Raw genomic sequence first — 24,170 nt, 5'->3', positions numbered from 1 at the left:
AAAAAAATCAGTGTTATCCAGACCAGTATTTTAACAAATATCTGCGGGGTTGTTGGTGTGGGAAGATTATTGGGAAGAGGGAGGTCACAAAATGTCCCACAGCTGGGCGAGGATTCCTCGTCCCCATAAATAACTTATCAATGAGAGGAGCTGCTTTTCAAATTTGTCTCACCTGGAGGGAAACCCAACAAACCCCAGTGTCTCGGTATACAAGTAGCCCTAGGAAAGAGCCATTAACTAATGACTAATTGCTTTGCAGCCCTGCAGATTTACTCTTTAATCGGGGCTTTCACTCAGTTCCATATCAGCTGTGATTTTTCCCTTAACGTGCTGTTTGCACCCTCGTTACAGGGCTGTGAACAATTTAGGGCATTTCTACAAGAATTTTATAAACTCCCAGTTGCTAGCAGCAGCACACTGGGATGGCAACTGAAAAGAATAAGTTCTATAAGGCTATTTTATCTTTTTTTTTTTTTTTTGCATTTTACTTCTAGAGGTACTTCCACTCCTCTCAGCACAGTATGTGCAAAACTGTTTGCAAAAGCATGCTAATGAAAAGCCTGTCAGGTCACATTGAAATCACCGGCCTTGCCCTGTCTGAGGGAGAGACAGACATGGCGCAGCATTTTGCAGCATGTTTTGCTGCTGCTTGCTGAGCAGGGCACGGAGGAGAAGATTTCTGCTGGTTTTTTGGTCCTCACTGTCCACTGACAGGAGGCAGAGGGAGAAGAGGAGCAGCAAGAGGTTTAAACTAAGTGGTTTTTTTCTCGCTCACCTTTGTCTCCAGAGAAAATGGGGAAGAAAAAAAGTCATGAGTCCATCCAGCTACGGAGCTTGTACTTTTAATAAATATTTCCCTCTGCAGCAGTTCGTGGTGACTGAAATTCCCTCCTCTCTACATTTCCAGGAGGAGAAAGCTGTGGCGAGGAAGAGAAAAGGACACACAAAACGAGCCTGGAATCTAGTTTCATTTTATTTTAGCAAACGGCATGTTCTTCACTTATCAACATCTCTACATTAGCAATTGTATAGCGCTCCAACTTCTCTTTAAAAAAGGGTAAACAAGAGTTGACAAAACTCAGGCTCTTCATCTCTTAAAAACATTTGAAAGTTGGATTCAAGAAGACTTACATATTTTGGTTTTAAAATAACAGAAGTGGCATCAGAAACACTAATTCAAATCACCCGCCGAGCCGAGAATTAACCCTTTGGGAGCATCTCGGGTGTCAGACCAGCAGTGGAGATCGCTGAAGATCTGACTCACCGTCAAACAAACCTGGCCGGTCGGAAGAAACCAAACGTGCCGCCTCCTCGGCCTGTCGCTCCACCGGCTGTGCGGAAAGAAGCACCTCGGGGACTCAGTGCAAGTGCTGTATTTACAGCGCTTCGCCATGGAAGCGTTAAGGACCTCGTCATGCAGGGGGGATCTAGGGAGGACTCTTCTGCCGTTGTACCTTCTCCTTAAGAATCGCGCTCCCCCAATCATCCTGTTCCTGCTGTCTAAAGATATAAAGATCTTCTTTGAAGAATATTTTTTAAAAGCCAACCCTCCCCCCTCCCAGAGCCAAGAGGAACACTGTAGAATGTACAGATTATATATGTCCTAGAAAAGTCCTAAAATTATTGCAGAAACTAAAGATGACTTGTTCCGGGGAGGGACAGGTACGAGGCACAGCATTGAGACCTAACGAATGCTCGGGTTGGTTTGATTTAGTTTTCAGCTTTTTCCCCATCATTCAAGGAAGGAAAAAAAAAAAAAAAAAAAAAAAATTAAAGAAGTGTTTAAGCTTCAGAACTAAAATACAAATGCACGTTGACTTATAAAACAAGAGCGTGGATTTGACCACGGGATTCCCTGACAGTGGAAAAATTTTACTTTTTTGCCCGGAGAGATTTCCTCATGGTGGATTTGCCCTTGGCAGAGGGTTTCACCTCCTTCCTCCCGCTGGCTGCTGGTTTCTTGGAAGAGCTGCCACCAGAGGGTTTCTTGATGGCTGGGGCTGCTGGTTTGGCTTTCTTAGCAGGGGTTTTAACCTTGGGAGGGGGCTTTGCTTTCCCCCGGCGGGCTGCGGGAGTTTTTCTTGGCTTCGGCTTCATCGGAGGGGCCCTGCTCCGGGATTTCGGAGGCGGCCTCTTCTGCATCCTGTGAGAAAGACAGACAGTACAAGATCTGAGCGGAGACGCAAAATGCTACCCGGAGCAGAGCTGCTGTCGTCAATTTGCATAAATGAAGCAGATCTTGGCATCCTCGCTCTTCACCACGGATGTTCCTTTCTGCAGCAGTACGTTTCATTAGCTAAATCCCAAAGAGCAAGAACTCTGGTGGATCTTGCCACGCTAAGCACTCCCCAGTCCCCACCGTGCTCTGCTGCCCAGGTTTCGAGCTCCTTCGTTAGGCAAATAAACATACATATAATGACAACGAATCAAAGTCGGCTGTCAGAACAATTCAGAGACCTAAGCACTCTCTTTCCTCTCTAAATGGAAATTCTATACTCAAACACTTCTCTTAAATCCGTGTTCTGAGGAAGGCAGGTTTCATATCTGGCTACAGAACTGCAAATACCACTGTAGGGAAAAGTTTTCCTAAGGAAACAAATACAAAAAGTCCTGTGTGAAACGTCACGCTTTTGTAAATCACAAAAGGTGACTTTAGGAGACTAAAGGCAATACAAAGAATAAATACAGGCTCATCTGGAGGAAAAAAAAAAAGAGATTTTTAAATTATGGAATAAGGGAGATGAGTATCTCCAGAGCAAGGTGTTGCTTCTGCTGACTACACATGTCCTGGAGAAATCCTGATCCTGGCAGTGCCCCGACAGTTCAACCATGATTAGAAACTTTTCTTGCAACATGTCCTGAACAGCAGCCTTGTGGACAAATAACCACAGCAAGAGACAAACCCGTGCACTCTACTGCCGTGACAGTCACTTTTATTTCATCTAAAGGAGCCTGTTTATCTCCCACACTGCCCTACCTCTTCTTTGGTGGTGGCTCCTCCTCGTCAGACTCTTCCTCTTCAGACTCCTCTTCCTCCTCGGATTCTTCCTCTTCTTCCTCATCGGATTCCTCAGAGTCCTCATCCTGCTGCTTCTCTGGGTAGAGCACATCTGGGCTACAAGAGAGTTCTTGTCAGAGCATGACTTATCTGAGGATACGACTCCAGCGAGCTGTGGGTAACCCTGGCTCTCATCCTCCCGTGAGGTTACAGCTTGGAAACTAATCCAGAAAACCCCCCAAACTTCTAAAACCAACATTATTTAGTCCCTGCAACAGCAGAAATATGACAGTTTGTAAATCACCAGGAGTGTCCCAACCCTAAGATGCCCTTTCTCCAGTTCTCTCCTCATTGGTCCTTCTGTGCAAACACAACAAAGGGACAAGATCAGACTTCAGTGACTCTAAACACAGGCTGAAAACACTGAGGACTTTGCACATATGTAATAAAAGAGGGCGAGAAGCAGAGACTTGAGTGGCTACGCTGCCATTTGGCTCTTTGTGGGACACGAAGCCACCATCCCTGGGCTCTGCGTGCTCCAGCACAATATACACTCACAGAAGGGGAAGAAAAAGGCTGACAGAAGCTAATCTAGGTCATCGCCCCTCCTCCCAGTTCTCCTCCACACCAGCAGTAAGAAAGGCAAACAGCTGGGTCCGACTCCTTGTGAGCATCCTTGCATTAAGAACAACACGTTCTACCTGCTCACATGAGTTTGTTTTAGCACGGGAACGCTTAAATAGCCCTCCCCTCATCCCACAAAAAAAGCATCACGACAGCGTATCTGAGAACAGAGCCAAATACTTTTAATTGCCCTTCAAAGCTTCCCTTGCTAATGAAGTCAACTTGATGTTCGCATACAGTTAGACACCCAACTAATGTCATTTTCTAAAGGACGGGTGACAACGTTGTGGTTCATCAGTTATTAAACCCTCCACAAACCTCCCTCTAAGCAGGAGCTCGGTCTCTGAACTTCAGCGCTGCTCTCTGGCTGCCCTACATGACACTGATCTCCAACATCGTTTTACAGCCAAGTTCTTTACCTCGGATAATAAGGGAAGCAAAGCTGAAAGGTTCCACTGAAGCCCTTCCCAGAAATTTGCTCCATCCAGCCATTCTTCTCACATTTCTGCAGGGTTCTCTTCAGTAGATGCACTGTGAAGAAAAAAAAAAAGAAAATAAAATCAGAGAAAGACTGCGTTACTATCTTTATCCACTTGTCTAACCTTCCTGCTCTCTGTAGTGCCCTCTGAAATCAGAGCTGGAGAGTCAGGATGAAGCCTCCTTTGCACAGAACACCTGCAGAGGAATGAAATAGTTCTGGAGACCTAAGGCTTGTGAAGATATATATATAGATAGATATATATATATATATATATAAAAAAAAATCATAGAATAGCTTGGGCACCACGCACTTCTTTCTGCACTCAGTAAAGAGCAGCTGCTGTGTGTCAGACCCAGCCAGAGCGCTGCGTTTAGAAGTTCGGATGTGTCTTATTTAAAGGGAAATCCTCTTGCCGTTAGTTTTCAGGAAGATACAAGTGTTTGTCCCTGAACACTTAGCAAGTACGGTTTTAAATTCTCCAAATGAAGAAGTCAAGAACAGCGAATGTTTTTGATGTCATGATGCAGGGATCTTCCTTTATAAATGCATTCAACAGTGCCATGGAACTACTTCTGTCCAAACTAACCCCAAGTCTCAGCTTTCTTCAGCCTGTTCTCCAAAGTGTTTTTTAAAACAAATCTTTACCCTCATCCTGTCCTAAATTTTATATGTGGGTCATCTTTCCCCATCTTTTTTTTTTTTTTTTTTAAGTGAGAATATTTGGTCTAGAAATACGACAAATGCACTTTTGATTCCAGTCTTGTGTTTCATCGTGCACCGGCTAAGAATTGTAACCGAAACTGTGCAAATACAGAGGATCTTTGGCTCTGGCAAAGGGCTGAAGTTGCTTAGTGAAGTTGCTGAGCTCAGAACCATTTTCAGCTTGAATTAGAGGGTCCGTTTACATGTTTAGCTCCCTCCAAAAGGAAGGCAAAGCAAGGCCTGCCCTCAAGCAGGATCACTTGAGAAACGGAAAGAGAAAAATACAAAGAAACACGCTGGCTGAACTGTCACCCAATCTGTCCTGTACGATTAACGCACAGGTATTCACTCCAGCCACTTACTTGACACTCCCAAAATGGGCTTTTCTCAAGAACTGACATTTCACAGCAGGAGAATGATTTGGGACAGTGCCATACTTCCACCGGCTTACAGGCTACCACAACGTTTTACTTTGAAGGGCACTGGAAGAGCTTGCACAGCTAATTGACTTGACTGTATCCATTAAATTACTACTGTTGCAACATTAGGATCAGCGTAGTTCAAGAACTCTTTAAAAAAATGCAAACTTTTATAAACAGGAGCAACACATAAAACATAAGGGTGGTTTTACTCTGGGTACCAAACATCAATAGCAGCACGTAAAGGATTTGACCCCAGTTATAAGATGTAAAATGGAGAGGAATGTAGAGCACTGGCTCTGCAGCGCGTACCTGTCTGCTTTTACATCTCACCGGATCTTCCTCCAGTTGCTCTTAAAACAGAGCAGAGATCATCAAAATTCCTTTTATGTAACGGAAGGAGAAAGAAAACAACAGATTGTGAGCTGAAATTTCCTTATCCGACTTGCAAGACTGACAAGCACTGGAGGCTGGTTAAACACAGGCCTCTGAGGACCAGGGAAATTTCCAGTGGTCTCGAAACTAAATCACACGAGGGCTTGGTGAGCCTGGAAACTCTCTTCCCTGCCCCAAGATTAAATAGTCACATTTGACATCAGTCTAATTGGCAGAAGGCCTCAGGCAATGTCTTTAGCCCATGAGGGAACCTGTGTTTCTCTATACGTCAGGAAGTTTTTGCATCAAACGGCCGTGCTGCAGGTGTGGGATGGACGATCTCCTCTCCAGCCCCATGTCCCAAGGGATGGCACCAGCACGGTGACACCGCAGTGACAAACTGATCTGCTTTTAGGTTTGACTCTAGTAGAGACTGCTGTGAGCTCATCCTGCTTCAGGTGACCTCCAGCCTCAGTTAAACAACCACATCGGGGCTCAGATCAAATAATGCAAATAGGACATTTGAAGATCTGCTTTAAATCTCTGTTAGTATCACTTCTGCTAACGCAAAAGTCAAAACAGACATTAGTGTCATTCCTGGGAACAAAGACAAGCCAAATCTCTTCCCAAAAAACAACAGGATTAGTTTCTCTCCTCACTTGCTTGACCTTTTAAAATCAGAGCCAAAGAAGGACCTCAAACCAAACAGTGAGAGACATGCTTGTGATTTTTTTTAAAGTTAGACTATGCAACTTCTCTAAACAAAAAGCATCTGTAGCCTTCCAAAATAGAGACAGATGAAATCAACTTCGTGATTTAAGAACAATAAAGTACTCAAATACTATTCTCCGTTCCTGGGAACGTGCTATAGACAAGAGAGCCGTGCATCACATCTTAAACTAGCCTTTGTCAGGCTTGAAAGGAGCTAATGGGAATTCAAACCACTGAGCATCGCTGCAGCACAAAGGGCCGAGCAGCTGTCAGCTCCCCAGAAAGCTCAACAGAAGAGTTAAAGGTGCTGCACGGACACATCTGCAGCTGCAGGACTCTTGCAGCACGTACAAGGGAAGCGTTACACAGATCGGTACTTTACCCTGGAAATTGGAGTTGGTCCCTGGGTGGTTTTCCAGGATATACTTCTTCAGCGCTGTGGTGGAGCAGGTCTTCGGTTCATTCATGGCCACAATAGCTGACAGGATGGCGTCTTCCATCAGAGTCCCACCCAGCAGGGGCTTCTCCCCTGATTTCTTCAGCTATTTTCCAAGGAGGAAGAGAAAAGCATCAAGACAAAATTCTCCCAAACCAGGTCAGGACAAGCTCCTCTGCACCAGGTGGGTCGGCGCTCCTGCATTAGCACAGATACGTTTTATATTAAAACACTGCACAGGGAACGCTTCTCTCCCAGTTTTACCTGGGAGGACAGGCCTGTTCAGTCAAATAGCCTGGAGTGTTTATCAGTAACACATTGTCCTAGTTCCCAAATACACTGCAAGGATGTGGAAATCTAAGGGCCTGTCACTCAGGGAAGGAAATAAACCACATCTTCCCCCATCCCACAGACCAAAGGTACCCAAGAGAACTTGTACAGCACAGACACGAGGGGGGAAGAAAAAAAAAAAAAAAAAAGGATGTTGCGCACATCTGGGGTACCTACTGCACTCACAACTAGCGATGGAAAGGAAATCTTACCCCACCATCTCCCCTACTGTGCTAGTGAGTCAGAGCCGAGGCAGCATGTGGAGCACACTAAGCAAGGCAGGGAGGTGTGCTCCAGAAATGTAGACCAAGAAGAGAATAAGAGACCTACCACTTCAGTTTGACAGCTCAGGCTGCTAAAGAAAGGTGTACCCAATAAAACCGGGTTGGGGGAGAGGGTGTGTTAACTTGTATCAAAGGCTCGTGGTCAGTACAGTCAATACAAGGAGATGAACTCTGGCTCTGACCTGGAATGTCCCAGACGCTCCCTTCCCTGTGATCTGCTCTAACTGGCCCTTCTCTACAGCTCTCTGCAGGGCATTCTTCAACAGCTGGGGTCTGAAATACAGGAGGATAAAGCTTTACTGACACACACTGACAGCTTAAAAAACAAACAGAGAAACAACGCTTTACACAGAGTGTGAGCAGAGCTGTATTTACAAGCGGTATCTGCCTACATACAGACATTTTAAATGGAGATCTGTCAGCAAGCACTGATTACACGATGAGAACAATGTACGCTAGCGGAAATTCAACTGCAACGCTTGCTCGGTGTCATTGCGTATCCAGAAACAGAAAAGCTTCACTTGGAAGGATTTGTTCACTTTGAAAAGCACATTTTGGCTCGGTGGGCAATGAGTCAGCTTGCAGACAAACAAGGGACCAAGTACTAGCCCCTGTAAGAGGTGCTGCACAGGGTTGTCTTAAATTTGCTTCCTCCCCAAGCCTTAACCCCCTCCCTATGGGCAAAGTTAAAGATTACTGCAAGTGTGTGGCAGCCAAAGCATCCAGAATCAAGCAGGACAAGATCCCAAGGAGAGGCCTTCACATCCACACAGCTAAAGGGACCTGGTTTTGGTTAAAATGTGGAGGGAAATGCTGCTGTCGGTGTCAGGAACAAGGATCGGGTGTGGAGGGATGCGACAAAAGGCATTGCTTTTCCTCAAGCTTTCCTGCAGGCTCTATAAAACAGAGCACCATCTGCCTGCCAAAATACCAAATTAAATCACCAGGAAGCAAGGCAAAGCCAGAGGAAGGCTGCATTTCACCGCTTCTCTGCAGCTCTGCTTGCAGAAGAGTATTCCTGCACCTACCTTATATCTACTTTGAGTTTGGGGTAATACTGAGACACGTATTTCTTGATCAGGCTGTACGAAGCTTCCTTGGGCTCACAAAGGCGGGTGAAAGCCAGCGGCAGGATATCTTCCAGCTTAACTTGCTGCTCTGCAGTCGAAGTGGAAGTGCTTTTCTGAAATACACATACTTTTACGCATCAGTGGGGCCTAAAACTCCGGGTTTTCTGAACCAGCAATGCACAGAAGTGCTCCTGACACTGGCCACAGATCTGGAAAAATCAACTTCTGTAAGGCAGCTCTTTAACAATTTAAAAAGTTTAGCAGCTTAAGCAAAATAGAGCAACTTTAGCTGGAATTTTCATAGGAAAGTTAGGAAAGTTTTACAAATATAAATTGCTGAGTATTTAACATCATCTATATCTTTAATGGTTTCCTTCCTCTTTTTATAGGCATTTTCCTCTGCTGCCCTTCAATGAGACAGGTAAAAATTATATACACTGACATGAAACAGAAAAACCATCAAAGGCAAGACCTGTTTACACAAGTCAAATCTTCCCAAAAATGAACAGCTGAACAAGAGTCCATTTTTTTTTTTTCACCCAACAGAATGAAATCTTGATTGAAGCCACACTCCTCCTGAATTGTCCTCCCTCACTTTGATACCATGAGGAAGGGATGATCAGAAAAAAAAAAAAGGTCTGTTCTTTATACAGAAAACCAGTGGGGAAACGTGCTGAAATTCAATGATTTTGATACTGAACAACAGCTTTGCAAATGGTCAAACGGGTGAGGGTGCTGCTCACCCACACAGCTGCTCGACTGCGAGCTGAATTTACTGAAAACAAAAGCAAGTTATTCATTTTGCCGCAACACAGAGGATGTAACTAGGAACAAAGACACCGATATGAGGTGTTAGCAGCTGTCAGGTGCCATTCTTGTGGAGCCAGGGAGCTCTGTTTAAAAAGACGCTGCACTGCAGTGAGTCTCCCTCAGTGCCCTAGTACCAAATGTGTCACCACTTCCCTCAGTTTTAGGGCTTTTTGGTCTCCCCAGCAGCCAAGAGATAAGCACCAGGGCGTTACAACACTCTCTGGGTTCACTTGTCTAAGCCACAAAGGGATCAGCAACTGCAGCTAAACATTTTGTAACCACAGTGCTAGAAACATGGTTCATACACCCAGCACAGCAGGGAGTGGAGAACCGAGATGCTGGAACCACCACTAACTGTGAGGACTAGGCTCAAAAAAAAAAAATCCCAAAAAACCCACATCGCATTTTACAACCTCAAACCAATATATACCCAATATTAGCAGCTTTCTTCCGGAAGCCTTAGGACATTTTCTTCTTGTTCGCTCTGCCCTCACAACTGATGGAAAAATGTTCATCTGACAGTCCTGAAATCTTCCATTTACCCATGTAACAGATATAACAGACACAGCAGCAGCATAGAGCTCTCTTACAATACCTGATCTCTCCCCTCTCTAACAGGTAAAGACACAAGGGGAGCTTCATGGTTATCCAGTTTTCTGCCTCTGAACCAAAGTCTAGGGGTTTAATGTAAGCATTTTAAAACTAAGATTTTTATTATTCCACTTGGTTTTAATTTCTTGTACTAGCTTTCTGACTCTGGTTTTAGAGGAATGGGTGTTTTAATTACTGTACCTGGGGAAGGAATAGAATGCCATTGGGGTTAGGCTGCATTTTGTAAGATACATGTGTTCCAGCGCAACCCACAAAGATTTTTCAAAGTATTGTTTAAAATAATCCACCTTACCTTTCTGTCTCTGGCTTTTGGAACAGTTTTTCCTGCGTTAGACACCACCACAAAGCTCCCAGAAGCTCCCTTTCCTTTCACCTAGTGCAAAAGAAAGTCCATTTCAATCTTCAACAAAATAACATCGAATAATAACAATTTGAAAGAGACTAAGTAACATTGTTACACAGATTTTGAAGGTGCTGTCACCCTGGCCACGGGCTGTTATGGCAGAGGCCTGATTTGAACCCACTGACACTTCAATAAGATCAAAACCCAGTAAATTACAGCAGTAAAAGAAACATATTGCTGCAGGAGTGATGTTGCTAGGCCCAGTTTGAAGACACACGCTGCTGCAATGCTATATGACACAACAGCAAGAAACGGGCAAAATTGCACAAAAGCCAACCGTGCAAAGCATCTGATTGACAGAACCCTGTCAAAATTTTGTCAGGGTCTAACAAAGCGGAGACAGAGGTTGATTAACCTCCAGGAGGGAGAAGGTGATCACCTCGGAGATGTGCTAGCGGAGTTTAAGAAACTCCTGTGTCATTGAGTGATTAAGCAAATACCACCAGCAGCTCTTACCTGCCTAATGATTCCTCTCTCCAGCTCCCGTTTCAGTGCCTGCTTTAGAAGGTAGCCTCTCCTCTCCAGCTCCAGGGAAGGGTATTTGTGGATGATGTATTTCCGTATTGCAACGACCGACGCACCGCTCTTTTGAAAGCATGCCTGAAACAGAAGGGAAAAGTTAGTAAAAACTACCTGCGCTGCAATTATCTTGCTGTGGGGCTGGAAGAACAGAGATTGAATGGATGCACATCAGCACAGGATGCCAGGGCTGGCCTTTTCCCCACAACAACTCAAGAGGATAGAATATGACTAACAAAATACTTCACTTTCCCTTTCAGATTGGCTGAAGAGCAGGCAACACAAAACCAGCACAGCAAGTGCACGTCAACTGCTCCCCAGTCCTGCAGCACTTACAACTAATGGCATAAACGCCACACACTACTACAAAATACAGTCACCTGTTGGCAAACCAACACTGCATAGCTGTGAGGCATTTTACTAATCTTAGAATAATCATTAAGTCTGAACAAGTTGCCATTTTTTTTTAGAAGAAGATGGAGGATTGACTTTGGTAAACTAGTAAAAAAAATGAAGTTCATGTTCTGAAGATACAGCAGCTGGAAAGGCCACCTTGCAATGATGGTGGAGTCCAGGCCACCTGTGAACCAAACCTTGAGGGGAGAGGAGTGGGGTTGCAGAACAACTCCAACAGCACAGGTCTCTTCTTACAACCAGGAGGAATACAGTAAACCAAGACCAACACCGCCTTGGAATGCCAGTTTACAGTGTTACCATCTGTCCTGAATTAGGAGAAGTTAATGCTGAAAAACGCATGTATCAAATCGACCGATTAATCAAGGTAAATCAAGTTAAATATGGCTAGAAGGCACAGCAAATTAAATGATGACAGCAATCAACAAGGTTATGTCATCATAGCTGTTTCTAGTAATGTAATTCAGGAGGGAAACAAATTCTAAACAAACAAATAAGCTACAGGGCCCCTCATCATCATCATGGTCTCACATTTCAGCTCCATGGCCTTCGGAGCAGAAGCACAGAGGTCTAAGTAAATTTCCTGCTTGTGGATTTTAGGTGCACAAGTTATTCTGCTTTGCAACAGATGAACAAAAGAAACAGTTGTCTCTTGCTTACCCTGATGGCCTCAGTTAAAATAGCATCCATTTTGGGCCGTGAGGTGGCAGCCATCTGAGTTTGCTTCTGTGCTCTAGCGAGCTGGCTCGCAGAAAGGGTAGCCCACGCAGGAATGGTCTTTTTCACCTTCTTCTCCTTTTCCTTAGCCTGATCCTTCTCGCTTCGGAAAAATACAAAGCAACAGTAAGACAAAAGACACTCTAAAACAAGCCAACAAGTAGAACAATAACAAAAAAGGCCCAGAACATCTGACGCTGAAAGGAATTTAAAGAACATTTTGATGTTTCTATTAGAAAAAAGGGATCCTGTCTTGATAGCCTCACACATGTTCTAGAACAGCAGCTACACCTTACCAGTAGCTTCTTCCTGTGAAACAGGAGCACATTTTTACGGGACCCATCCTATTTCCCCATCACTCCCACCATATTTTCTATCTCTAGAACCTCCCTTTCTTCAGAATCCTCCCCAAATTCCTGAACTCAGCACTAAGCAAGCCTTACTCCTTTTTGGTTTCTTCTGAGGACTTTGTTTCCTCCTTCCCTTCATTCTCGGGTTCCTTTGGCTGTTCTGCCTCAGCGGATGCAGAAGGCAGGGTTTCACTCTCTTGTTCTTCTCCAACAGAGGCAGACTCCTCAGAAGTGGCTTCTGCATCTAAAAGATGTGAAAAAGCATCAGGTTACTGCCTAAAACTACCCTCTGTTCTTCAGAAAGGCAGAGCATAAAAAAGCAGCTTAAGAACACACCCCCCAAATTATTTCCCACCAGATAACATCTTTTTTTCCCTAATTTAAACAGATGAGTTGAATGTAACTTAAGAAGGGAAAAAAACTACTGAAAAGAGCTTCAATAAGGTGCAGTTAGCCATCAAACGCCAGAATAACTTCAAACAACATTGTGTAGCATTTTCACAGTGAACTAATTTCCCCAGTCTTCTCCTCTTAACTTCAGAAGTCCCTGTTACAACCACCCCTCATCAGAGAGGCCTGGGTGGGGAAGGGAGGAGGAAATCAGTACCATGAAACATTAGATTTTCCCCTGGTTTGAGATTTATGTGTTTTTTAACTCAGAAAGGTGCAAAAACATACATCTCTTCAGTGACACTGACAGAATGTGATACTGAAATGACACATTCTGAGAAACTGAGGTGAAGCTGCTAAGACCAGACACATCAATCTTGGACTAGATTTTGACATGTTGTGGTAAAATCTTTTTGTTCAGGAAAATAAAGAAAAAAATTTAAACACTATGTTTTTCCACTCCTCAACTCCACCTTTCGATATCGAGACATCTTCCTGACACTACGGAAACTTCACAATTTCTACCTTTATTCTGAAGAATGTGCAAGCTTAAAAGGGACTATATTTAGCTATATTTTCCTGTCTGGAGTGTCAGGGTTTTGCCACAGGGTATGAAGGACTAAACAAACAGGTTCAGAGTAGCTGCAAAACACAACTTCCCAATAATCCAAGAAAAGCCCATGAAAAGGTGGTAAATATTAGTAATATTTTAATCCTGGCAGTAAGGTTTTTTCAGGAGTTTCAGAACAAAAGCCTGTATTTAGATCTACATTAGCACTACCGAACCATTACTGTACCTGCTTTGACCTCTTCACCCTCAGCAGGTTTGCTTTTGGGAGGAGTTTTCCGGGAAGAAGAATTCACCGCACGACGGATCGGCATCGTGTCGTCTTCAGCTTTCTAGAAAAAGTATACCAAAAAAAAAAATCAGTACAGATACCAGAAATAACCAGAATGTTTTTGAAATGGGATTAAAGTAAATCAAAGCAGCATTATGTAGAAATATTGTGGTGACTTTTGGATTTTTGGGGATTTTAAACGACCCTCAAACCAGCTTCTTTGAAGCATACTAGGAGAGGATAGTTTCACGTTTTACAGAAAATAAGTAATTTCTTTGCAATTCCAAATTACATGAGACGAGCGTTTGAGGATTTTGACAAATACAGCATCTCAGGGAAGGCAGGGAAGGGGAAGGAGAGTACCTCCAGGGTTTATCAGACTCCCAAGTGAGTTTCCTACAAGCAGGGGGAGAAAGAGAACGGAGTGACCTTCAGCAGGACTGATCCAAGGGCAAGCTTGGAGAATGGGCCAGCCCCTACCTCACTTAACTTGTCCGTGTGGATCAGCTGAGCTCCCGTTAAGAGTGGAAGCGCCTTATGATGCACGGGTTCAGCTTCAGACAGATCAGTCGCCATTTAAATTAATTTCTAGCCCCAAGTGCAGGTAACACTGTGGAGCCCCAGGTTTTAACCCCAAGGACTTTTTCCTAATGGTTTTCACAGTGCAGTGAGGAGTCAACCTAAAGTACAGAAAAGATGTGGTGTGAAAATTAACAAAAACATCTATGTCCATGTATCTAACAAACTAAGGATTAAAAAGAAAAGAAGGGTAAATGACTTACAGCTTATGACTAACATAACTGACAATCAACATTTGCATTCAACAAAGATGCTAAAACATGTATGCAAACTTGAGTGCTATGGATGTAGCAGAAATGGTGAAGGTGTAAGCCAGACCTGCAGCCTGCTCCTTTAAAACATATCTGAAAGAATAAAGAGGCTTTTAAAATTAACAGAAAGCATTAACGAAAAGCAGACATTGCACTGTGCCTGAAGTAAGGCGTTGAGGTAACTAGTAAGTCATTCGCTTTGGGGAAAAGCAGGAGCTGACACATTGATCCAGTTTCTATCAGCCTAAAGAGTTAAACCATTAAATCTGTTAGGCAGAAAATACACACACTGGGGACCCGACCCGTGGCCCTTGCAAACTAAACTCCATACAATTTATAGAAATTAATGAATCCTCTGAACAAGAAAACAACCATCAAAACAGCAGTCTCCATACCTTCTACAAAAAATTTAAAGCTTTACCAAACTCTCCTCCAAATACATGCACCATCATGCGCACCGAATGGGTTAAGCTTAGTTTAACCCTCGGCAAGTCTTGCCCCTTACTACCATTACACTTCTGCAGCCTTCCTTACCTGCTGCCCATCCTAAGGAGAGGCGTTCCACTATTTCCATTGCAAAACACAGGGTTTACTGGGTCATTCACTCCTTATTCTCACCACCCTCTTTACAAACCTCAAAAGCAAACCTGGGCTGGACCCATTTCTCCCCTTCCATCCAAAGGCCAAGCTCCACACTGCTGCCTTCCCTTCCTTACAGAGAAATAGCCAAACGCTCCCGATTTCTACCTATTTGGGGTGTTCTCTTTTGCTCAGACAAGAAGGCAGGCACTTACCATACATTTTCACTCTCAGTAGGTATTTCCCCAGCCTGAGTCTCTCTCTCTCGAGCGGAGACCTCACATCGCTGTTTTCAAGATGACTTTCACCAGTTCCAGCACTTTGTGCTGCATTCTCTTTGCAGGAGTAGATGCTCTGTACCACATCAACATCACCTCAATTATTGTGCATTCTCACCCCAAAATACAGTCCTGTTATTATACAACAGCAGAGATTCCTAATAGATCAGAGGGATTCTCTCTGCCTCGCTTATTTTCCCAGGCAAACCAGAATCCAGTTGTCTGTACAGAGTATTTTTGTTACATCTCCAAGCTCTGGAGGTAGTTTCCATTCAGAAACCAGCAGCAGCAAAAGACAAGCCAAGGGGAATACACGTTAAGATATGATGGATACAAGGACGGATGATGCAAGAGGCTCCATCATTGTACCTACAAGGTCTCCTCCCCAAATAATAAACTGATAAATTAATAAACTCAATCCCAGGTGGGCACAGCGTCACATCAGGTGCACACATCTATGGCAAAACCCACCAAAAGACTTGAATTTCAGGAGAACGAGACACATTGCTAGATGGCATTTTCACAGGAGATGCTCTAAAATACATTAATCTTGCTGGCCATCCTCAAAATACAGTGTTTCTGACAGCTAAAGGCAGTCCATTTGCTCCTGCAATGTCTGTGACTTCTCCTTCGACACTGAAAAATGACAGTGAACTAGTCCTGTCTCAGCACCACTAAAAGCAAATGAGTGTAACAGTGCTGGATGTTTTCTTCTGAGACAAAACTGAAAAAATCAAAACATGCTACATGCCAAAACCAAAATAAGATGAATGAAGCCTCCTTATGAAATTTCAGGATAGGAAAAAATACTAACGGCCAATCAGAACACAAGAACTATAGCCCAGCACTTCCCGCCCCCCTCTATTTTATGGGACCTTCCTCCCTGAAGTGCGAAAAGCAAGAGGAAAAAATGTAAAATTCCGTAGGGCTTCTGCTCAGTATCAAATGTCTTTCCTACCAAGCATGGCCTGAAGCCCTTCTAAAAAATGCCAGCATTTTGAAGTGAGTCCTGAAATAAGCAATCACCACTGCATCCTCAGGGAAATTGGTTGGGGGCTACAAAAGTTGCTTTCCCTGGGATCACGAACACACACGTACAAGCGCGTGCTGTGGCTGAGCTGGTCCTGGGCTTTATTAATTTTTAAACTGTGCATGTCACCCACATGAAAACACCGTACTCCCAACTTTGACTTGAAATTCCCCAAGTTCTAAAAATCCTCTTTGTTTAGATCACCGTATAAACTACCTGAGTCTTTTTGCTCTCCAGAATAAAACTTAACACAACACAACTCATAAGTTCAGTGCCTACAATACATCCTGCAGAAATTCCATGTTGATTCCCTCCGCACTCCTCTGCGTGGATCGTCTCCTGCTCCAAAGGCCAAGGGAATCAAAGGGACAAGAGGATAATTTCCTACTGACTTGAAAGCACCGATATTCTCAGCAGCAAAGTCACCAGCACCACCGTGTGAAAGCATCACAGCCCAAGGACTGCACTTGCTTGGCCTATTTCTTTCCACGGAGGGATCGAAAAGGAGTTTTCTGGGCTGGGTGTGAAATGTCAACTACAAACAGGCCTGAATTTAGTTTCTCAAATAGGTAAAACAAAAGACTAGAAGGTTTTGCAACAGCAATACAGAAACACTCTCCCCCTCATAATAAAAAAAAACCCACAACACCAAAACCAAATCACAACAACTCTCCAATAAAAAAAAAAAAACACCTCTGCACCTCCAAATAAAACTCTCCCCTCCAAATAAAACAGAAGATTTATTTAACTGAAAAATCAAGTTGCCCAAACTAACTGTTACCTGGACATCCTATTTCATGTATGGGATAACTAAGAAATCTTTAAATGTGCACCACAGCTACGACTGCAAGCACCGCTCTTAATAATAAACAACTGGAAAGTAATAACCGTATTTTGCATTTACACAAATGTCAGACAACTATTGTGCTTAGAAAGTGGGAAGAGGCCATCGACTGAGGATGCAGGTTTTCAAGGTTGGGTAACTCTCACGTACACTTAAATCTGATTGACTGTCAGGAAAAAAAAATAATCACATCAGCAATGAAACAAACATCACGATCCCAATCTTTTCAAAAAGTTGCTTGAAAGCACAGGTAGTAACTCCTCACGTAGCTACTCACACTCATTTTCCTACGAGTCATTTTAACTGCAGGTTCACAAGTTCCCCAACTCTCACAAACTAGTCATTTCAAAGCTGCTAAACCAGCAAGGAGCTGATAAATCACAAAAAAACCCCAACTTTCTGGATTTCTACGTTGGCAGAAATGGTTGATAGTGTCCAGTCTCCTAGCTCAGAGAGCGGCCACTAATGGAAGATGCAGTCAAAGGTACAGGTAGCATTCCGTGAACTACTAGAAAAAGATATACCAATTTCCTCCTGAGCTATCAGCACATCCTTAGGCGGGGGGGGAAATGAGGGGGAAAGGGGGCGAGACACACACATTTTGTATAATATTTCAGAAGAGTGGAGTCCCACCACCAATGTAGCAAACACAGGAACATGCAAAAGAAAATAAAATAGTTAGCTTGAGGCATAGTTTGGCTGACTCCTTGAACTCCTGCTGCTGGCCATAAGATTTTTTTTTTTCCCAGCTTATCTCAGACTTCAACCTCATTTGAGGGAAAATATTTCAGGATAAAATCAGGACTTGAACATGGCAAAGCCAAGTGTCAGGCTGGCGGAAATACCAAGTCACAAGGATGGGGTAGCGTGCACGGGCTGAGCGGATTGAAAACAAATATGCCATGGAAAAATGAGAAAGCATATCCAATCATGTGCCCTCCGGTGTCCCCTTACTGTCACCTGACACGTACACCGGTGATTGATGCGCTCTTACACACGGCTTGGTATACGACACAATGCAGGGCTAGAAACCAGGTCAAAAAAGGGCGAGAAAAAAAAGTTTTTATGCTCTTGCAAATTTGAAGCCAGGGCATCGAGGGATCGAAAACTGTCAACCTTACAAGCAGTGCAAACAAGAATGACTGTTTTATTATCAGAAAGGCTTAAAAAGCAAAGTAACTGGATTTCAAGAACAAGCTATTGATTATTGTACAATTATCTACTAGTTTCTAAAGCTGAATTGAGCAGAAGAGCATTTACATGGCTCAGAAGCTGCAGAAAAAAGCATGGGAAATGTTAATATTTTCACAAAGCCAAAATGGAAATCCAAGCCAAACATGCAAAAAATATTACTTTTTAAATTGGAACCCGGCCAACTTTTTCAAGACTTCTGGCCTTCTGAAATCCTCAAAGCTCCCCCGCTAAAAATCCAGCTCCGGTAGAAGACACCACCAAACCCCTCAATGTCCATGATGTCACAGAATATATAACCCAGCAACATCTTTGATACAAAGTTGTTTTACAAAGTGTACCTGTTAAAAGTTCTCAGCTGATTGCCTGACACTGCCTGCTTCACCAGGATGTTCTGGTATTTACCAGCCTCTCTTGGTTTTGCAGTTAATCCATCTGCCTGTTGTCCTGTTTAAGTCAGACCAGTAGTATTTAGTAATTTAAAACAGCCTAAGAATGTGTAAAGGAATAAAATACATTACTGCATACAGAACACAAGTTAGTCCCTACTTCTAATCCTTCCTTGGCAACCTGCTTGGAAATTCACTCCCGTTCCACATCTGGCTGAGCATTTCTTCACAACTGGCATTCCCATCACTTTTGCTGCCATTTCAACAGTTTTGTGCAATCTCTGTCCCGATCCCGATGGCCACACTGCACCCGTTTCCCAGGAGGTGTCCTAGTTTGGCTGGGTTTTCAATCACCTGCTTCCTGATTAAGCTACAAGGGCTGTATTTGCAACTTGGAGTCTCCCAGAGATCTGTTACAAGCTATTCGAGCCCCACGCTGCTACAAGCATTATAAACATCTTGTTTCAATTAAAGCAGAACAGGGGTCCAATACAAAGATCCAAGAGCTCACCACTTGCCAGGCAAGAAATTCTTTGGCTTGACTCGCGTTACAGTTTCTATTTCCATCTACTCCTTCCCTTTCAGCGTTAAGGAGAGGAACAATGAAAGTCAAACACATCAGGGTTCAGGGGAGCACAGCAAAAATCCTTCACACCTCCCGTTTACAAACACATTCCGACACACAGAGACCCAAAGGAGAGTTTCGCTTTCTCTAAAGAACAGGAGAATCTAACGACACATGTTCATTTCAGGGTAGCTTGAAATTTGGATCTGAGACTCCAAACACCACAAATGCAACCTAACTTACACCTTACCTATCCCGTTGACTTCTACAGAGCAAAGCAAATATTAAATAGTGCCCTTCTGCACACAGGGATGCTGCTTTCACTGCAAAAAGAAAAAAAAGCACATTTCTACAGTGAGATTGATGCTCTGCCTCCCCACCTGGGACTGAGCTCAGCACCTCGGCTCTGCCAGGGTATAGTACCAGCAACTTGGAGTCAGCTCAATCTCAACAGATGTTTATTAAAATACGAGTAAGAACCCATGCCTCATCTCCACCAAGAACTCAATATAAAAACCACTAGAGGTTTCAGATTCTTTCACCATCAGTCTTTGGCCTATACAGAAGACAAAAACAGCAGATCATTTCCCTGGCCTGGATTATCTTCTCTTCCTACACCCCCGTGTTTTTCTCAATGTCCTAAACACACAGCCAAAGTCAGGTACTAGACAACTTAAATTACACCCCCATCATACCTAAAAACTCACAAAAACTTCAGCTAAGAGATTAATACAAAGCAGAATTTCTGCTTGCACAGCTGTCTGAAAATAATCCCTCTCCACAACCATGCTCAGGACTGTGACAGTGACAATCTCTGCGCAACAACAATTTTTTGAACAATTTTTGGCTCAAATGGTCCATGATACAGATCCTCCGTGTGCTGCCACTGACACAGGCAGCTCAGAAATGAAACAGCCTGTATTCAAGTGCACAGGGTTCAACTTTCTAACAAATTTAGGCCACAAACTCAGAACTACTCCAGCATGAAAATCTACCGCTGAAAGTTTCATAGCCTTGGATGAAATACCTTAATTCCAGGATCCAACATTATGAATTCTGACAAACCACTGACACTTCAGTGAGAATTCAGGCCACTAACATTACATACCAGGGTAAGAACCTTTTATAGGCAACATCCTCCTTGCTTAGATGGATTAAATTTAAAACCACTATGTAAACCCTCCTCCCAAACTATTCCTTATTCAGACATCATGGATTATTCTATAGTACAAAACTATACATAATAAAAGCTATGATTTCCTTGCAGTCTATATAAAAACAACTCACACCTCACATTAGAGTCCATCAATGTAAAACAATTTTAGTTCTCCCTCATAGAAGTTGAAATCCTCAGAGCAACCTGGGTCCCTTGGAACAAAACACTGAGAAAAGATTCACACATCAGTTTCTATTGAAAGGGAAAAAGAAATTCTGAGAAGAAAAAGATATTCTAAAGACAAAAATAATTCAAGCAGCTACTACCTGAGGAAAGTGCACGAGGCATTGAAAAGCTAATTAATTAGGATGCACATGCAGGTAAAAGGGAGAAAGGGTGCAAAAGCCAGATGTTTTCAAGGCATATACACCAAAGTTCTTCCACCCCCGCAACAGATATTATGTGCATTTTTTCACCCCTCATCTATTCCTTATTTCCAAGGACTTCCCACTCTATCCACCGATTTTTAAGTCACTCCTGAGGATGGTGAGTCCATCAAAACTCAGAACAAACACTCACCAGCGATACCTTATTCTCCTCCCACTCTCCCCACACACGCTGTCCTCACGTGGAGGAGCTTAATAGTGCAACTTTGTTTATAAACATGAGTACTTCCCAACCTTTCCCGCCTCAATAAGATAACTGCTTGCCAAAGACTGCTGGCTAACTGTTGCTAAAGGATGCTAAAAATACCGTTTATGGTAAAAACAAACAAACAAAAGTCACATACTTGAAAACCAGAGCACAACTATTACTCAAGAGACCTGATAAGAACTGAGAAGCGATATGTTTGTTAACCCAGAGATAATTCAGCAGCCTGAAGAGAGTGAAATACCACAGAAACGAGCAAACCATCAGTCTCTGCTACACTTGAAGAAGAGCAAACACACCCACAACCCCATATATTATCTAACTTTTCTTATCCTGCAGCACAGGCTGAGCAATCCCCCTTGATTTGCAGACACCAGTGACTGTGAAAATAGTTAAAATACAGGCAGGAAGAATTTGTTTGGAACAGCGTCCCTGTTCTGGAGCTGTCCTGGGGCACCGTGAGCTGGAGGAGCCCCTCTGGCCCAACAAGAGCTGCATCAGTTTCCACCAGCTTAGATTTTGGTCACTGCTCCTCTCTCCTTAAGTCTTTGCAAGGTTTTAAGTGACAAAAACACAGTCCAGAAGGGCAACAAGGATAACGAGCCTGGAATGGAAGTCCCCCTGGAATAGTCTCATTCCAGACTGGAATTTAATAACCTTCTCTACGGAGCAGCACATGCAATGAGGGGAGGAAGGTAATTAAGATTCTTTAACCAGGCTGTGACCACCACAGGCTCTTGGGGAGCTGCTCAGAAGTACCCAGTAGTCTCACGCTTGGGCCTGTATCCATCTCTAGCGGCACTGAGAGGGATTAAGAGCTGCTTTTTGGAAGGAGAGCCACACTGAAGTCTTGGACAGAGTTTTCCTCGAGTGGCAGCACTTCTCTGGCCTCTGAGGGATTTTGTGGAGGAAAAAAAAAACCAACCAAACAAACAACAAACAGCCAAGCAACCAAAACGCGGGAAGGCTATGGCAGGCGCTGAGGCACTTCCTAAGTTTATAAATAGCGATTATTTCTTGCGGCGCACCCCTACCAGCCCCTCCTGCCGCTGACCTTCCCCCGCCACGGCCGCCGGGGTTCTCCAGGTGTCAGCGGGCCGGGAGAGGCGGGTTTAACGCCCGCGCCTCCTTTGTGAGAACCGACGAGGAGCCGCGGCCCCGCCGGGCCCGCCCGCGCCGGCCCCGCGGCAGCCCAGAGCCGGGGCCGCCTCCCCGGGCCCGGCCGGGGGGAGCCGGGGGGCGCAGGCCGCGCTGCCCACCGCCGCAGCACCCCCTGCCCGCGCGGCCTGTCGCGACTCGGCGCGACAGCCCCCCCGTGAGGCCTGTCAGGAGGGGGCGCGGCGCTGAGGGGAGCTCCCGGCCTCCCCCTCTCCTCCGGCGGCCCCGCCAGGCCGCCCCCGCGCCTCACACGCACCACCCCGCGGCCTACCGGGCCCAGGCCGCCGCCTCCCTCACCCCGCCGCGGCGCCGGGGGCGGGCGGGCGGGGCGGGGGGGACTCACCAGCAGGCCCGGCGGACACAAAGCGGCCCCTCTAATGGCGGCGGAGGGGGAACCGGCGGGGGGGGGGGCGGCCGGGGCAAAGGGGCGGGGGCGGGGCCGCGGGGGGGTGTGGCAGCGACGCGCGGGAGGGGGCGGGGCGCAGCGGCGCCGCCGGCCAATGGGAAGCCGCGGGCATTTTTTGAACGCCGGCCCACCGGCCCCGCTCCCCTGCGCCTCCACGTCGCGCGGGAGAGTGGAGAAAGGCGGGAGCGTGCGCATGCGCAGCGGCGCGTTCCCGCGCGGCGGCCCCTCCCGCGCTGCCAACGGGGCGGGGCGCGTGCGCCCCCTGGGCGGGCCGCTCGCGGCGCTGCGCACGCGCGCTGGCCGCCGCTTCGCTGAGGCGCTTCCCGCCTTGGCCCCCTGAGGGCGCTGAGGGAGCGGCCTCCGCCGCTTCATCGCCTCTGTCAGAACCGTGCGCACCCAGGCCTTCCAGCTCTGAAGCGTCGCATCTTTGACAATCAATGACAGGACGAGGGGCAATGGGTGCAAACTGGAACACAGGAGGTTCCACTTAAATTTGAGAAGAAACTTCTTCCTGGTGAGGGTGCCAGCGCCTGGCCCAGGCTGCCCAGGGAGGTTGTGGAGTCTCCTTCTCTGCAGACATTCCAACCCGCCTGGACACCTTCCTGTGTAACCTCATCTGGGTGTTCCTGCTCCGGCGGGGGGATGGCGCTGGATGAGCTTTCGAGGTCCCTTCCAACCCCTGACATTCTGTGATTCTGTGATCTTTGCTCCGGCCTCCTCCCGCCGTTTACTCTTCCTCCAGTGCATGCCTTCCCTTTGCCTCAGCCTCTTCTTCATTACCCTCCTGCTGCTCTCATTAGCTGTGTAATGTACTGCCTGCCTCAATTACACTGGTTCCATCGCAGAGATCCGGCTGCAAAGCTGGAAATTTTCTGCCAAAACACACAAGTCCTCGCTTGCCCACCTTTTCTGGTGTTCCTTCATTTTTTTCCTGCTTCCCAACCTGTGCCTCGGCTGCCCCAGGTGAAGATTGGCATCGCAAGGCAGAGTGTGATTCACAGTGGTATTGTCACCTTCATGGTTATTTCAGGTCCGTGCAGAGCATGTTGAGAGTTAACGAACAGAAACTCCTTCTATGTACCTCTTCTTATATTTTTGCAACATTTTTTTGGCTAGGCCTGTAGGTTTTTGTTTTTCCTTTTTCTTCCCTTTGCTTTCCCTTCACCTAAGTTTAAGGCACAACTCCTCAATTCCCTTCCCTACCTATTCTTATTTTCTTTTCTGCAGTAAATATGCTTTCTACAAGCTGTCTCCAAATCTCAACACCCGACTCTTTACTCCCCAGATTACCACAGTCCACATCTATCGCTCCCCATTGCCACAGAACTTTCCACCTTTTCTCTTGCCCAGGCAGCATCTTATCTTTTTTCTGCACATGATCCTACTCTTTCTGTCCATTTGTTTTTACGATTTGAAGACTCTACAGGCACTGAAGCATTTATTTTGGCACTATGGTACCTTCTATCTCTCCTGTGGAGGGGAAGCCCCTCTGTGAGCACTTGTTAGAAGCACTTACACCATTCAAAGCACTGTGGAGAGGTCTTGTTTCTGCAATAGTGCCTTGACTATTTCTTGTCTAAGCCTTTTCTAACTTTTTTCTCCCCTTTAG

At 45.2% G+C, this 24,170-nt stretch overlaps 1 protein-coding gene across 2 annotated transcripts; it reads right to left on the bottom strand.

The window, feature by feature from the left end:
• Nucleotides 1-955: 955 nt before the first annotated feature.
• HP1BP3 (heterochromatin protein 1 binding protein 3) lies at nucleotides 956-22,564 on the bottom strand. Of its 2 annotated transcripts, XM_065650122.1 has the most exons (13): nucleotides 22,499-22,564; nucleotides 13,965-14,164; nucleotides 13,443-13,545; nucleotides 12,349-12,499; nucleotides 11,849-12,008; nucleotides 10,712-10,855; nucleotides 10,145-10,225; nucleotides 8,389-8,543; nucleotides 7,543-7,633; nucleotides 6,693-6,852; nucleotides 4,042-4,153; nucleotides 2,978-3,115; nucleotides 956-2,143 (listed from the first exon to the last, which is right to left on the bottom strand). In XM_065650122.1, the coding sequence occupies exons 2-13, from the start codon at nucleotides 14,058-14,060 to the stop codon at nucleotides 1,873-1,875; spliced, it is 1,662 nt and encodes a 553-aa protein (XP_065506194.1). In that variant the 5' UTR covers nucleotides 14,061-14,164; nucleotides 22,499-22,564; the 3' UTR covers nucleotides 956-1,872. The 2 variants fall into 2 exon arrangements, with proteins under 2 accessions (XP_065506194.1, XP_065506195.1); XM_065650123.1 differs by lacking the exon at nucleotides 13,965-14,164 and having other exon boundaries at nucleotides 22,499-22,536.
• Nucleotides 22,565-24,170: the final 1,606 nt, after the last annotated feature.

This window comes from Caloenas nicobarica, chromosome 22 (assembly GCF_036013445.1).
Source record: "Caloenas nicobarica isolate bCalNic1 chromosome 22, bCalNic1.hap1, whole genome shotgun sequence".
Lineage (NCBI taxonomy): Eukaryota > Metazoa > Chordata > Aves > Columbiformes > Columbidae > Caloenas > Caloenas nicobarica.
Note: the sequence above shows the minus strand (reverse complement) of the source record. Positions and strands in the feature narration are given on the sequence as shown.